At 42.6% G+C, this 16,268-nt stretch overlaps 1 protein-coding gene and 1 pseudogene across 2 annotated transcripts; one reads left to right on the top strand and one right to left on the bottom strand.

Annotated features, from left to right (window-relative positions):
* The first annotated feature begins 558 nt into the window (after positions 1-558).
* Positions 559-6,971, top strand: LOC310760319 (amine sulfotransferase-like; annotated as a pseudogene). Its single transcript, XR_014552299.1, has 7 exons — positions 559-766; positions 1,390-1,534; positions 2,423-2,631; positions 4,016-4,142; positions 4,987-5,081; positions 6,105-6,285; positions 6,670-6,971. The product of XR_014552299.1 is annotated as an amine sulfotransferase-like (transcript).
* Positions 6,972-8,382: 1,411 nt separating this feature from the next.
* RWDD1 (RWD domain containing 1) lies at positions 8,383-16,267 on the bottom strand. The gene is made up of 7 exons (XM_083608692.1): positions 16,026-16,267; positions 13,979-14,044; positions 12,942-13,072; positions 11,748-11,891; positions 10,609-10,741; positions 10,337-10,399; positions 8,383-8,667 (listed from the first exon to the last, which is right to left on the bottom strand). Exons 1-7 carry the CDS (start codon positions 16,096-16,098, stop codon positions 8,555-8,557), a joined length of 723 nt encoding a protein of 240 aa, XP_083464818.1. The 5' UTR covers positions 16,099-16,267; the 3' UTR covers positions 8,383-8,554.
* Position 16,268: the final 1 nt, after the last annotated feature.

The raw sequence follows: 16,268 nt of genomic DNA, 5'->3' as shown, positions 1-16,268 counted from the left end.
ATCATTCTTGGGCTTGAGAAAATTTCGATCTTAGATAAGCTGTGTGCAAATGAAAAAAGTCACTACCTTTCCTGGATAGATTTCTAAATCAACCAACGCTGATTTATTTAGAACATTTTATTAAAATGGGGCTTTTTTTGGAGTTTAAAGTTGTTGAGATTGGAATGCAAGTCATGTGTGTACAAAGAGATACATACAATACCCCAAATTTTCCTGACGCAGCACATGTAGAAGGTGTTGAGGCATCGTTCCTGCCTCCTGGCATTGCCCACACACCTCACTTGCCTAAAGCAGAGGGCTCAGTTTGCAAGCCTGGTACTTCATCTTGGTATTGGACCTTAGTAAAACATTCTCCCACATCCTTTTGGACGGCGGTGTCTCAGTTCTGGAAAACCCGCCCCAACAGGGACCCCCTGGGTATTCACCCAGCACCCTCATTATGAAAACACACATGGATCCACTGTATGTGGGGTGGGGGGGAGCAGAACAGAAAGAAATACCTCCGACTCCCCCAGGAATAGATAGACGCTAACACCAAGAGAGAAAGTGATTTGGCCCCAGGCAGGCAAGAAAATGTGCTCTACCAAAATCCTCGAAGCTTTTCTTCCCACGCACAGAAGATTTCCCTGTCTCTTGCCTCATTCCTTTGGGATTTCTTTATGATGACAGTGGGGAAGCCTTGGGAGCTCAGCCTCGGAGGGAAGGGCTTCGTCGTCCGTTGCTGTGCCTCGAAAAGACCGGAGTGGAGCCACTGACAAGAAGCCTTGTGGGGCAGAAGGAGAGCTGAGAAGGCTTTTGCGAGAGTGCTCAACTAAATAGAGGGAAACAATGGAGGCGGGTTGCGGGATCTGGCAAAAGGTGCCTTGCTGGGCTGGGCCGAACAAGCGCAGTTGCAAGCTGGGTTAGAGACCAGCCTTGCCTCAAGAAGGAAGTTCTCCTCAGCAGGGGCCGATTTAGGGCAGCGCGGTGCCAGAGCCCGGCAAGCGCTTACCGGGCTTTGGGAAGGAGAAGGAGGTCTCTAGGACCCTGCTGGAGCCAAGCCCGCGAATGAGGAAGCAGCGAAAGGACTCTGGCCAGGGCGCCCGGTCTCTACGCGGAAACGTGGAAGGCTGCGGTGAGTTGGAAGCAGCTCCGTTTCAGAAAATAAAATAAAAGGAAGGGGGGAAATGCTTCAGTGCTGAGCCACGTTTCTGTTCCTCAAGGAACAGGGGATACCTTGGAGCTCTATGTCGCTCACCTCCGATGTAGGGGAAGCCTGGGATTGTGCTTTGAGCTCTGCAAAAGCACAGTAGGATTTCACCGAATAACAACTCTCTTTCTTTGTGATTTCCTCTTGCAGCGCCATAGCGGGAACTGTTCTCTGCTTCTCCGCTCTTTATTCTTATACAGGCAATGCAACCAGCCGAGAAATACGCTGTCAAATACAAAGGATTTTATTTCCAGCCAGATTGTTGTTCACCGGAGCACATAGATTCCCTGGAGGATTTTGAAATCAGGGACAGTGATGTGTTTCTAGCTACTTATCCAAAGTCAGGTAAGATTAGAAACGTGTGTGCCTTTTGCATGTGGTTGTAAAATGGTATTGGTAAACTTCCATTGTTAAAAGACTCTCATACCTGTATCTCTTTATTTCATTAGGTTTTTGCCACAGCTGTTCAGTAACAGGGGACTGTGTCCAATGCAGTTGTGCCCTCCACACAAGAACTTCCACTTGCACACCAGAACTTTTCCTGACTTTCCCTTCCCATAGGCGCCCCCTCCTGCGTATCCCCAGATCTGCTTTGAAGGGGATCCAGTAACTGGGAATGGGAGAGGAGCGGAAGCTCCAAGTCTTTGTGCAAATGGGACATATTCAATGGGTAGAACGTAGGGGTTTAGACAGTAATTTGACAGGTCTGCATTATATAGGCACTGAGGAATTGAGTGACAAGAAGGCAAAATACAATGAGCATTTCTCAAAATTCCTGGGAAGAATAATAATGATTGGAATAAGCTGAATCAAAGTACTTTGGAGGACTGACAACTCTTTTTATTCCCTGGACTTTGGCTGGTCATTTGCATTTCCATCTATAGGGAGAATCTAGAACAGAGTTTGTGGTGGTTTTCTGAAAAAGAAAGGAACATCTTAGCAAATATTTTTCTGTGCTCCCAAATCCTCAGATTCCATGAAGGCTTCCTATTTCTCATCCACAATGGAAAGAAAGCCTTGGTGAATCTTCACATTCTCTTATTCAACCATCCCTGCCCTTGCTGTGTTTCATTTGACTCCCTTCTTCCTCATCCTTCCTTGTATCTAACAGTTTGCAATTTAAATAGTAAGCTCCATGATTGAGAGGCATGTTGTTTTTAATTATTTTGCTCTGTAAACTAGTATGTACATTTATGGCACAGAATGAATTAAATAACTTATCCTCATTCATAGGAACAGTATGGACTCAAAATATTTTGAGCTTGATTTTGCACAAAGGTCATCGAGATGGAACTGAACACATAGACTTACTAGATAGAGCTCCATGGCTGGAGGCCAATGTCCGCAATATGGACTACGTCAATCGACCGTCACCTCGACTCTTTACTACCCATCTACCCTACTATTTAGTACCAAAGGGATTAAGGAATGGAAGAGGAAAAGTAGGTCTTGCCGTATTTATTATTTGATCAAATCAAATGTTTGTCTCACTTTGTTTTAAGCCCAGAAAGAACGCATCCCATTTATCACATGAAACAGAATAATTGTGAAGTATGCTTTTTCAGATCATTAATATTCTTTAAAAAGTGGAAAATCCAGTGTTTACACATCTTACTCATATCTTCATGTAAAATAATTAGCATACCAGGATAGTATTAGCATACCAAACCTTTCCTCCCTGGTGGGCCGGCTCGCCAAGGATCAGCATCTTTCCCCTGAATTTCCTGCCTCAATCTTGTGGTACAGTTTGGTCAGCACAAAAAAGAGCCATGCCATTTCTCTAACCTACATCATTCCTAAAGCTTATGTCACTGGATCAGAATGAAAAAAGAGCACAGAAGAATGGCTGTTTTGCTGTTCTGGGAGTGTCAGCTTTGTCAATGGGTGAGATGGTGGGAATTCAGAAGAATTCAGCATAGGATATGTTGCTGCAATGAGATTTCCAGGAGATTTGAAGGGAGAATGAGACAATGAAGACCAACGTCATATAACTGACAGGAGGGTCTGTCAAAAATGCATCTCAAGGGGGACTTCCGGCTGAGAAAATTGTGTGCTAAGCAATCTTTATTGTTGTAGTTTAGTCGCTTAGTCGTGTCCGACTCTTCGTGACCCCATGGACCAGAGCACGCCAGGCACTCCTATCTTCCACTGCCTCCCGCAGTTTGGTCAGACTCATGTTGGTAGCTGCAAGAACACTATCCAACCATCTCATCCTCTGTCATCCCCTTCTCCTTGTGCCCTTCATCTTTCCCAACATCAGGGTCTTTTCCAGGGAGTCTTCTCTTCTCATGAGGTGGCCAAAGTATTGGAGCCTCAGCTTCACGATCTGTCCTTCAATCTTTATTAGCGGCTAGTTAATAGGGAGACTTATAAATGATGAAAGATGATCAGATATAATTCTGATTACCCAAACAACTCACCTTTGAATCAAGCGGAGGTGGGGTCAAAGGGCAAGCCTCCCAGCTCTGAAGAAATATTTCATCATTGTTCCAGCGGGATATAAAAACCTCCAGGGAGGCGAGGAAAAATCCAAGAGCGAGAGGCAGGTACACTGAGCTTGAACACTGTATAAAGGCTCTAATACACATTCTCTTCTCTCTTAGTTACTATTACCAGTACTGGAAAGAAGGAAATTGAAATTGGACTCTGACAATTAAAAACCACACAGAGAAAATAAAGCTGCAGACGGTTAACAATTTTATTATTTGATACAAGCAGAGAATATTATGGGAAAAGCCAGGTTTGGGAGAACAGTTTCATTGCTAGCAATATCTATCTCATCCTTGGAAGAGTCAAGCCAAAAAGAATTTGTTGTTATTCCTGCAGGTTGTTTATGTGGCCAGAAACCCAAAGGATGTTCTGGTTTCCTATTATCATTTTACCAAAGCTGCACGCACACTAGAAAAAGTAGATGACTTTGGGATTTTCATGGAGAGGTTTTTGTCTGGAAAAGGTAAGGATGATTTGCCGCTCTAAAACAAGTCACTTTTGTCCCTTCATTCCCTATCCTCCTTTGAAAACAAATAAAAGAAATTCAGTGTGCGGTAAGGAATTATTCCAGAGTGCCACATCTGATGCTGTTGGTTGCTCTGAGGAAGTCTAAACTTATTGTCCATGTGCATCCATAATAGTTTTTCCAACTAAATAAATTACAGCACACAGGTTTATGCCATGGATAGCTGCTGACCATTGAGGCAGAAGGTAGGGTATAAAATTGACCAACTCCCAAAGCAAATCAGGCATGGGCTGAAGCAGCTACAAATCATTACAGGGTGGATCACCTAACCCTGAATGAAGTGTAGAGATTGGTGTCAAGTTATAAGTCAGAAACCCAGAAAGGGTCTCCTAAATGTTGTAGGTATCAACTGCCACACCATATAAGGAAACTGCCAGAGTGGGAAGGAAGGGGGCTGGAGGAAGGCTAGACTGATCTCAGCCCACCCATCAATCTCCCATCACACTGGGATGGGAAGCACTGCAGGGAGCCTTAAAATACAGAACTCCTCTGCAAATTCTTTCTCTGAGAAAGTGTTTGGTGAGGTTGGGTGCTATTCATTCAGCCTGTGTTTGTTTTCTTTCCTTTCCAATCCATCTCATTCCGATTTCAAGCTGCTTTGTTTCATTGAAAGGTTGGGCTGAATTTTATTATGATCTAATGGTTTACACCATTGCTGGTTCATATTTGGTTCCTTTAAAATGTTTAAATTCATTTTATCTGAGTGTTATGCTGCTCTCCAAAAAATAAATAAATATATATCTCCTCTTCATTTACGCCAAATCAACTTCTCTCCTATCAGTAATTGCAAGTTTATGGTTGGACCATGTGGAAGGCTGGTACACTCACAGAGATGACTTCAATATTCTATTTCTTACATATGAAGAAATGAAAAAGGTAAGGTGTCAAAATGTTACCAAGTCTGATATTAAACAAGCATCAAAACTCACCTTTACAAAATAGAGGAAGGAAGCAATATGATGATTCAAGTGCCCTGACTGAAGGAGATTCTGCATCTGCCTCATCATCAATTTAACACAGTCTATGTTCTCAATTTGAGTGAGCTTATCATGTTGCATTGAAACCATTGTGAATTTATATAAGCAATTTCAACCCCCCCCCCCCCAGGAATCAAAATGTTGCCCTTTTATTATTAACTGATTTTGAAGCAGTCGTGGTTGAAGCATATTCCCACATCAACTATCAATCAATCAATCAATCAATTACAGCATGGGGTGTGCCTCTTTGCAATCATCTTCTAGCCAGGCAGCATTTTAAAAAGCACACAATATCTGAAATGCAATAATGCAATGATTTTTACCAACATAGTTAATGGAAACAATGAATTCTGACACTATCTTCAGAAGAGACAAGCACTCCAACTGCCCGCTTGGAAACCACGAAAGGTTTACTGAGTGTTCAATACAAACAGTTCAAAACCCCAATTCAGCTGCTGCTTTCCTTGACAGTCTTCCCTCCTTTCTAAAAGATAAACAAGCCCAGGAGGCCATGGACCTAGGACCAGCTTTTTAGGCCCTAAACTCCAAAGAGTGCACTGTAACCATTTACCCTGAGAGATGATGGGGCTGAAAATAAAGTGTTCCAAGCAAGATATATCATTTTACAGGCCGAGGAGAGATGTCACAGAACGCCCCCTCCTGTCTGGAGTGGTGGCATTTTGTTTATTTATTTACTTGTGGATTCAATTTAAATAGCTGTCCCATGGGTGGCTCACAGAACAAAAGCAACAGTTACGAGTACAATATAATGCAATGGCAATTATTCCAAACTAGGCAAAGAGAAATGCTGGCTGCTTGTTCCCCCTGCTTGTTATCCTGCTTGTTCCATGAATTTTAGTCACGAGGCTGTTGTGTCTCTCAATTGTGGATGGCTTGACATCAAAACTATTTCCCATTTCAGGATCTAAGAAGCTGTGTCTTGAAAATATGCGACTTCCTGGGAAAGAGACTAACGGAAAAGGAGGTGGATGCTGTTGTGGATCAGGCTACATTTAATAAAATGAAAGCAGATCCCAGGGCAAACTATGACTTCTTGCCACCGGAGTTCATGGACTACAGCAAAGGACATTATCTTCGCAAAGGTGAGACAGTGGCAGATCAAACTGACTTAGTGCTGCTTGCAGAATTCCTGACAGATTCACCTGACAATTGGTCTGACACGTGATGGGCACCAAGGTGATTTCATTTTCCCAGTCTTTCATAAAACTCTTCAGTTTCCATTGTTTCCTAATTTTAGAGTTGTTCTAATATGTACTTTCCCTGCTGTTGTTTCCTTCAAAATATATGTATTTAAGGGTGGCATATTTGTTTTTCCAATCTGGAGTGTGGAGACTCAGCCAGATGGGTGGGGTATAAATTATCATCATCATCATCATCTTTCCAACTAGGGATGGAATATATCTGATGTTATAGAGATCTATTTGACCACCACAATGCACGTTCTTTCTGTCTGCTTCCTGGGCCAGGCACTGTTGGAGACTGGAAGAACATGATGACAGTCGCACAAAATGAAAGGTTTGACAGCGTTTTTAAGGAGAGAATGGAAAAGCTGCCCATCAAGTTCTGCTGGGACATCCATGAGGAATCATGAGTCTGCCTTCAGCTTGGAAGGATGAAATAAAGTGCATTGTATGCATTTAATCCAGGCCTATTTGTAAGAGTTAGTGAGAAAAACTCTCATGTGGCTTAATAGCCTCCTAATATAATACTGTAATATGTGCAAGATTTTTAAAAAACACAATAAAATTACATTTGTATTGTGCTCTTACTCTGTTTCTACACCCCTGAGCATGTCCTAATTTCTGACTCTTTGTTGCTCCTGTTTTGTTCTATTAAATTTCTTCTTTGCAATAAGGAGAAATAGTTTCTTGTAGGTTGAAAATGTTTTCTTTATGTATTACTTTTGTATAAATAAATACTGTTGAGTTTAAAAAAAAGACCTTTAAATGCCCTATAAAAAGAAATAAATTTAGCAGATTACTAAAACAAATGGGGGGAATGGTACTATTAATGCTACAAGTAATTCATAGGAGGAAAAAAGAGTATGTTATTGGAAGTTCGAAACTGGCAGAAGTCATTTTTACCTGATCAGAGGAAGTGAATAAAAAAGAAAGGGGTTGCTATTTTTCTTGCTAAAACATCATCACTCCAAATCCCCCCTTGAATAGATTACAGACCTAGATAAGAGATTTATTTTTGGAATGTGCTGTGAAAGAATATTTACTAGGATGCATTTATGCACTCAACAATAAAATAATTATTTTCAGAAAAGAAATGAAATTATTAATGTCAGCACAGATGAGATTCTTCTCAGTGGAGATTTTAATGGGGTATCAAACCCCAAAACAGATTATACAATTTCTAAAGATAACAAAGGTGTTTTACCTAAAACGTTGAAATGGTAATGTTATGGAGAAACTTTCACACAACCAATTATACCTTTCACTATATTCCACATAATTTTTATTTGGAATTGCATTTTTTCCCCTAGCATCTCCTCCTCTGATTAGATCTTAACATGGAAATTGGAAGTCCAAGTATATATGTGGACCAGGCGCCATTTGTTAACAGATCACAAGGAAGTAAATGTCGTTGAATGGTCAATCTTATATCACATGGGTGGGGGGGACCTTTACAGCAGGGGTGACTAACCTGTAGCTCTCCAACTGTTGAATTATAGCCCCCATCATCCCCGCCTGTGCTTCTGCCCACATTGCCCTGGTGTCGTGGCTGCCTCACCCCCAAATTATTCTGATAAGCTGTGATGCCAGACACACTGCCAGCCACTCCAGGGAATTTGTGTTTAACATTTGGAAGGCCACAGGTTCCTGACCCCTGATTTAGAGCCAAACACCGAATACACTTCCTAAAGCAAATCTGTACATCTTGCCCTTTCTCTCTTTATCATTATTAAAATGAACACCTCCACTGTACTTCCATAATCTTTGGATGCTGTGAAAGGGAGAGCAACTTCTTTTCAGAACAACTGGTCCTAAGAAGGTTTGGGACTGAAGATAATATGAGAATGCTTCTCGTTCTGTGTTTTACTTTGTGCACAACGCATTCGTTTCAAACCCAAGGCCTTCGCAATACAGTAAGATTAGCATTTCAAGTGCATTTTAAACTTCAACACATGGTACAGCTTCTTCTATAATGCAAGAGATTCAAGAACGCGAATGTCAAACACCTGAAGTCAATTTATTATCTGTGATGACAGATGTCAGAGAAGGTGGCCTCTTGGAATTAAAATACTTTTGTCTTAAGTAAAAGGGGAACCAAAACATATGTGGGTGTCTCTCTGTACAAATGTTCACACAGGTTGATCAGTAAAGTCGGTACAACAGTTTCCATCTAGTCGCTCTCTAGATGGGCAGGGTTATAGTCAGGATCGTCTTCTTCATCCTCCAACTCCAAATCATCCATTTCCTGGAACAAGGATTCATCTACTTCCACACTGTTTCCAGCTTTGGGGAGAGAAGAGAGATAAAACTGTCATTCTAGAGTTCAAAAGCCCAATACCAGATGGACTGCCTGCTATGCTTGCTAAGAATCTTTAGCAAAATGCTATGAAGAGTCAATGCCATCTACTGCTTTACATAGTTATATTAAACAGATTATCTAAAGCAAGCCAGATGGAGAGGTCTGGTGGGCTGCATTGTGTCTGAGGTTTGTGAACTAAAAGGCAGTTTAGATCTCCACTGCGTGCCATCAGTTGCTGTTGAACAACATGCATTTTGGGTTTGTTATATGGAGTATCCCAATTCTTCCTCTGCCTTTTAAACATTTTTAAACCTAACACAGCCTAAGCAGTGTTTGAGTGCAACAAATTATGGGGAAGGGGCCCTCTTGAAGTTTTCCCAGTTGCCTATATTATAGGGACTTTATGTCTCCTCTGGTCAAAAATCAGCTTTAGGAAAGGGTTTTACACTGAGGGAAGGATTAAGCCTCTGCTCTCCTCACTCTCGCTTGTTTCATTCTGAGCTTCCACAAGCTGCTTTGGATTTAAAACAAAAGAAATATAGGGAAGAATAATTGGATTCTATGTAACCTGCAGTTTGCATCTATGATTAATTAAACCGGAGCATTCAAGTGCTTTCCATTCCAAAAAGGCAAAATGGAACAACAGTGACATCTTCTGGACAGTAAAGTGGCTTTTATTTTCCACATGTCCTTTGTTACCTTGGTCCCTTTATATTGAGGCTACAATCTCATGCAGTAAACCCCATGACCATCTCCTTCCATATGAACCTTCCCGGACCCCTTCTGAGGCCCTTCTTCGTGTGCCTCCTCCTTGAGAGGTCTGGAGGGTGGCAACACGAAAACAGGCCTTCTCTGCAGTGGCTCCCCATCTGTGGAATGCTCTCCCCAGGGAAGTTTGCCTGGCGCCTTCATTATACACCTTTAGGCTCCAGGCAAAAACTTTCCTTTTGAATGTTTCCTTATGTTTAACATTCCTTTTTTTAACCATGTCTTTGGTTGATTTGACTGACATCCTATGCCCTTTGAAAATGTGGCTTTTGTGCGGGGGGGGGATTATTGGGTTGTTGTTATTTTTATAATATATTTTGTTTTTGTTTTGTGAACCGCCCAGAGACCTCTGGGTGTAAGGCGGTATATAAACTCAATAAAAAATAATAATAGTAATTTGCCTACATTATTAAGGCTGCATTATATCTCTGCTTCTCTGGGGAATAAGGTGCATTCTTTTTACTTTTAATCATTACCTTTCTGTTTTGTCTTTACGCCAAGCAGCCAAGGTGATGAACCTGAGCCTCTCAGACACCCAAACTAGGCACTACCCAGGGTGAGACATGATAAGCTTCTGCCTATCTTTGACATACCCCCTCCCCTCACAGGTGAAGAGCTTTGCCACCCTTCAGCTTCCATCAGCGCACTGGCCACATTTGGGGGGTGAATGAGGATGACGAGCCAGGCAGCCATCCCTTTTTGCAGGGACACATCCTGCGCTTCACACCAGGTGCTTATAGCACAGAACTGGCAAGCAAAACATTAAAACTTTTAACCCCTTCCAAAAGTGCTAGAGGCAGCATTTAGGCCGCTACCAGGGGCAGATATTGTTCTTGGTATGAATAATTACAATTTGTAGCAATGGAAATAGGAATCGCCAGTTACCTTCTTCCAAGAACTGAATATCAGATGTGTCAAGATTATGATCTGTTTCGAACAGCTGTTTCCCTGTAAGAAATAAGAACATAATAAATTAAGAACAGCCCTGCAGGATCAGTCCCATCTAGCCCAGCATCCTCTTTCCCACAGTGGCCACCTAGATGGCTTTCGGAAGTCCATTTTGGGGCCCACCACCCACTCTGGCCTACAAATCCCATCAGCACCAGCCAGCACAGCTGTTAGGGAAGGGCTGACCTAAGGCAACTGATACCTCTTACCTGTTAGTTTATTTTTGCCAGACTGTTCTTCCTCTTTCACCTTCTTTCTTTTAAATTCTAGCATCTCTAAATCAAATTTTGCTTTCCAGCTTAGAAAATTTTCAATGGTGACCGGGGTGCCATGGAAACATTGCTACGCAGAAAGGCCAAAACAAACAAACAAACAATATTAATATACAATTCAGAAAACAAAACAATCAAGAACACACAAGTCTGCTCTAGCTGTCTGGTACTCTTGGACTGAGGGACAAATGAGAAACACTCTGTCCCTATTCATCCTCTAAAGGACTAAAGGCTGCAGTACACATGTGGGGGGGGGGGTTGGGGTAGTGTGCTTGAGAGCTAACTTATTATTTTATTAATTTATAAATCACACTTCACATTGAACTTCAAGGCAATTTTTCAAACATACCCTAAAACCAACTAGAAACAGTTTAAAACCCTGCCCTCCTTGACTGTTTTAAAAACAATACCAAAAAAAAACAACACCTAGGGAAGAAACCTTTTCACCCAGCAGGAAAGCTTATCGGAACAAAAAATGTCTTCAGTTGTTTCCTGAAACTGTCATATCTCTGCAGAGATTTTGTAGCAGAAAACTGGGGCAGCTACAATGAAATCCCAGCTCCGAGTTATTGTGGAGTGGGTTTCTGACATCATTTTAAGGACTTCAAGGAGAAACGCTTCTGCAAAATGCAGTGACCTGCTGGCTCAGCCTCTCAAGCAGGGCTTTTTTTCAGCTGGAGCTCACCGGAACTCAGTTCTGGCACCTCTCAGGTGGGCAGCATTGCCATTCTAAGAGAATAAGGGAGGCACTTATGGTGAGTTCTAGAAAAATAGCACTGCTCTCAAGTAACCTGGTCCTGAGCTGTGATAAGCCTATACATATTGGTACCAAAACCTTGAATTTGGTCCCATAGCTTTGGGAATCATTCAGTTGAAAAGGTGGGTTACAGATCTTTAATAACAAGAACAAGAACAACACTTAGAAGAGGTTGCTGGACTAGGCAAAGTGAGTTTAACAGCCCTCCTTATTTACCACAAAGTGTATCAAAGTAAAGCTACACTTAGCCAGGCCGGGGAGCCCACTAAGATTTCTTGTATTCAGCAGATAAGAAAAGCAATTTCAACTAAACTTTCACCTTTTCTGCTTCCTCTGCCTCTTTCTCCTTCTGTTTAGTTTCCTCTTCCCTCCTTGTTTTTATCTGATCTACTATTTCATTTAATTTCTCTTGCACAGCCGATACTAGTGTGAAGATCATTACCATGCCCAGGTTCTCATCTGCCTGAAATAGAGAAAAGTGTTTAGCAGGAAATGAAGTCACATCACGGCACAGCAAATACAAAATCTGTGGGAGGAACGTTGCCAAGCAGGCAGAAAATGGGGGAGAAATATAGATATACTGAATGCAAAATCCGCATGGAACAACAGCTTCAAGATAAATCACTCCTATTTATTATTTGTATTTAGCAAGACTCATATTGTCTCAGACCTGCAACTCCCAACTAGTACAAAAATAGCACAAAGGCCATCTTTGCACTTTCCAATGCGTTGTGGGATAGAATATCCTATAACAGGTTATTGTTACGTTGGCCAATCTAGTTCTGATGCCACAATTTAAAAAGCATACAAAAATCACATCAAAACCTGCAGATATGCCTTTATAAAATTTACAAATCATTTCATAAAAGGGAAACATAGATGGTCTATTATAACGAGAAAGAACTAATAAAATGCTACACTGAAATGTTTCCAAAGCCATCTGCAGACCCTGGAATTCATGTGATCATATACAATATAACTTAATGCAGGCTAAAGCGCAATCCTACTTTGATTAAGTCCCACTGAGCTCAATGGGACTTGCTTCCTGCTAAGTTCATATAAAGATTGCAGCCTTAAATTATCCTTAACACTCTGTCATATTGCCAATGGTGGTGCATAACAGATTCCTTACCACCACTTCAATGCAAACTTGCTTTTTTAAGGTATTGTGGTACAAAGCCAGGAGTTTAGTAATAATAATACAATTCAGAATAGTGATAAACTAAAGTGTGTTATTACTGGTACTGTGCAAGATATTTTCAAGTGCTCTGTCAGCTAACGGAGAGGGACCAACATTAGCTGAATTGTTTGTTTTTGAAGTAGATTTATATTTATCCATTAAGTATTTTATCGACTTTACCTATCTGCAGAACCCATTATCCTTGAGCTTGAAAAAACAACCACACCCTTTATTCCCCTCTTTATAAAGCATTTATATTGCAAAGCATGGGGCAATAGTTAAACTTGCTGCACCTTGATGTTATTAAACGTTATTAAAGAGGATGCTGCTTACCTGTTCCCGCAATAATTTCAGTATGTCTGTGATGTCACTGTCCTCAAGATTCTCTTGAGAGAGTAGTTCATAGAGGGGGATTTCATCAGGATAGCGCTCTGCATATGTGAATTTGAGGGTTGCCTGGACAGCTAAGTGCAACAGAAAACATTAGAAATCGTTGCTTCGTGCTGCCAACAGCACCTACTGACATTCATTATATTAGTAGCAATTTACACAACCTAGTTATGACGAAGGCCTAACACACAAAACACACCAGCGTACAACCAAAGTGATGGTTGCTGTTTTAAATGCAACAAGGAGGTGTCTGATTCTTGCGCTAAGCCCTTTAATGGGAGTGCAGCTCAGTTTTCCTTACTGCATTACAGTGGTACCTTGGTTTGCAACTGTTTTGGATTACAACCACATCAAACCCGGAAGTGCATGTCCCTCTTTTTGGATTACAACCCATTATTTTTTTTGGAGGCCCCACTGGCAAAAGCGCGCCTTGGGTTACAACCTGTTTTGGTTTACAACCGGACCTCCGGAACGGATTATGGTTGTAAACCAAGGTACCACTGTACACTCATCCTTTCCCATGGTGAAAACATAAAAATGCTTCAATGACAACATGCAGGTGCACCAAAAGAAGCTACTACTACGCTTGTTGTTGTGTAGTGGGCCTAACAATCTATATTTTCGTTTGTTTTACTAAATCCTTCACCTTATTCTGTCATGGAACCAAACGCAACACAGATGCGGTTTCCAGGCTGTCTCCAATCTAGACCCTGACCATACCTAGACTTGGTCTGTTTCAGCGAAGTGGTCGCCCCTTCAGACCATACATGGCTTGGGACCAGTTTACTAGCAGTACTGCCTTACCCCATATGTGTCCACTTGACTGTGTCAATCTGCAGACCTGGTACTGTTACACTGTTATCAAGGGACCACCTCCTATCAATTTAGAAACAATCAAGTCTTTTAAGCATTTTATGCCAAATGTCTTTTCCTCGTGGGAGATCTCTTTCCATATGAAAGTTCAACAGCAGTCAACTTACTTTCGTCATTTTCTCCTGCTTCAGATGTCACAGTGATAGTGAAACTTATTGGCTTTTCTGATAACACTGTTGAAGAAAGAAGTCATAAATGAAGACAATAAAGGTTTTCTCCCTCGGCCACCCAGGGGCTGGTTGGTTTTGTCTCCATCAGCCATAACACAATAGCCTCTGCTCTTTTCTTTAAATTGTTTTATATAGGAAATTGGATTGAAATTCAAATACCAATTAGATATCAGCTCACCAAGATCCCAGAATCAGCTGGACAGGAATAACCTCTATTAACTCAAGAGCCTTTCCCCTTTGAGGAAGGGACATAGCTTAGGGTCCCTTCCAACTCTACAATTCTATGATTCAATGAAACCGTATTGCCCTGGTGAGCAACCTGGTCACTGAATTCCGCACCAGCTGAAGTTTCCAAACCATCTTCAGATGCAGCCCCACATATAACACGTTGCCTCTTATCTGCAATAACAGGGATAATACTACTCATCTACAGCACAGGCTTGCCACACAAAACTTCCTGGATTATTTAGTGCTACACAGCCAGTTTCATTGAATGTATATGAAGGATGTGTCCCATACAAAGCTGTAGCAGTTTTCATTTGTGTCAGTGTAAAGTCAAAACAGTGACTGCTAACCTTTTTGGCAAGTGTGACACATAAAAATGTAGGGCAAAATCCAAGCTAAGTCATACCCTGAGTATACCCATTAAAATAAATGGGGTTAAGCAATTTATGTTTGTTCATTTCAGTGGGTCCACTCCAAGTATATCTAAGCTTTCTCATCCTTTACTTACAGTAGCACAGCATGGAACAAGCAGGTGTGCAAGCCTGATTTTATGCCATGGCCCTTATGCTAGTTCAGAAGTACTACAGACACCTTTTGAAAGTTGCCCATCTGTGATCCAAAGTGATCTGGTATTACAGACATACAGTGGTACCTCTGGTTACATACTTAATTCGTTCCGGAGGTCCGTTCTTAACCTGAAACTGTTCTTAACCTGAAGCACCACTTTAGCTAATGGGGCCTCCTGCTGCTGCTGTGCTGCCACTGCTGCACGATTTCTGTTCTCATCCTGAAGCAAAGTTCTTAACCCAAGGTACTATTTCTGGGTTAGCGGAGTCTGTAACCTGAAGCATATGTAACCTGAGGTACCACTGTAATAACTATCTGCCACAGAGGCTTCTTACAGCACAAAAGACCAAAAACCAAGCCTAAAACCAAGGGATGTTTTGATCCAATCCCAGAATCATGTGACGCAAAGTTTGGAAAATAAGAGCGCACATTTGGATCTCTGGAATAAAAGCAAAGATCTGCCCCCAACCATTTCATAATACGGCTCCAACTGCACTCCAGGACACTTATGATTTCAGCAGAATGTGGTTCCACACCATATTGTTATGTCTTGGCTTGTTTTAACATGGTCTGTAATTTATTTGCTAAACCATCTTGGGAGCTCTTTTATTAAGATCAAAAGGCAGGATATGATTTTTTTCAAATTAATAAGTCTTTTACAGTGGTGGTATTAAGAGGTTTAATGACTGAATGAGGGCCAGGTTTTCAGGAGACTACTTGCGTGATCTGCTCTGCCTTGCTCTTCATGGGCCACCAGCATGGCAGAGGGGGCACCTCATGAGAAGCTGTGAAGACCCTAAGAAAAGCCCTGCCTGGATCAGGCCAGGGGCCCATCTGGCTTATGGGGAGCCTGAGAGCCGAGGACACAGGCGCGAGAGCACCGTCCCCTCCACTATCCGGAGGGAGCTGTCCCTGCTGCAAAGCGGGGAGTGCAAAACCCCACCACCCAGGATCCCGAGGCAAAAGTTTGGCAACTTCTCCAGTTAGGATCGGGGGGGGGGGACCTTGGAGGGAGGTTTCCCACTTCGAAAGCTGGAAGTTCGGAGCAGGCTGGCAGTGCGGGCGATCGCCGCGCCGGGAGGCAGAAGTGCGGAAAGATCAGCTGCAGCGCATGCCGGAAACTTGGCGCCGCCGCCCTGCCCGCGCCCACCTGGCTCCGCACGCGGAGGTTCCTGCAGGCTCCGCCGCTCACCTGTAAAGGAGTCCGGGTAAATGGACTCGAGCGCCTCGAGCTCGTTGCGCTGCTCCTCCGCGTAGTCCGTCATGGCCCCCCGCGGCCGGCCATGGAACCCTCCGGCCCGCAAGCGCCTCCGCCGGCAGAGCAGGGGCAGAAAGGAAGTCGGCGGGCGCAGGAGACAGCCGAGGCAGGCACAGCTCAGGCCGCCGGGACGCACGCGCAACGCGACGCCGCCCACTCGACCTCTCTACTCATCGG

The sequence above is a fragment of the Podarcis filfolensis genome (assembly GCF_964270895.1).
Source record: "Podarcis filfolensis genome assembly, chromosome: 3".
Lineage (NCBI taxonomy): Eukaryota > Metazoa > Chordata > Lepidosauria > Squamata > Lacertidae > Podarcis > Podarcis filfolensis.
Note: the sequence above shows the minus strand (reverse complement) of the source record. Positions and strands in the feature narration are given on the sequence as shown.

Excerpts from the sequence above, each read along its gene's own strand:
- RWDD1 (XM_083608692.1), bottom strand. The coding sequence starts at position 16,098 with ATGACGGACTACGCGGAGGAGCAGCGCAACGAGCTCGAGGCGCTCGAG. Across the intron at positions 11,892-12,941 it reads TGAAATTATTGCGGGAACAG|GCAGATGAGAACCTGGGCAT; the intron begins GTAAGCAGCATC and ends TCTCTATTTCAG. Across the intron at positions 8,668-10,336 it reads TATTCAGTTCTTGGAAGAAG|CTGGAAACAGTGTGGAAGTA; the intron begins GTAACTGGCGAT and ends CTCTCCCCAAAG.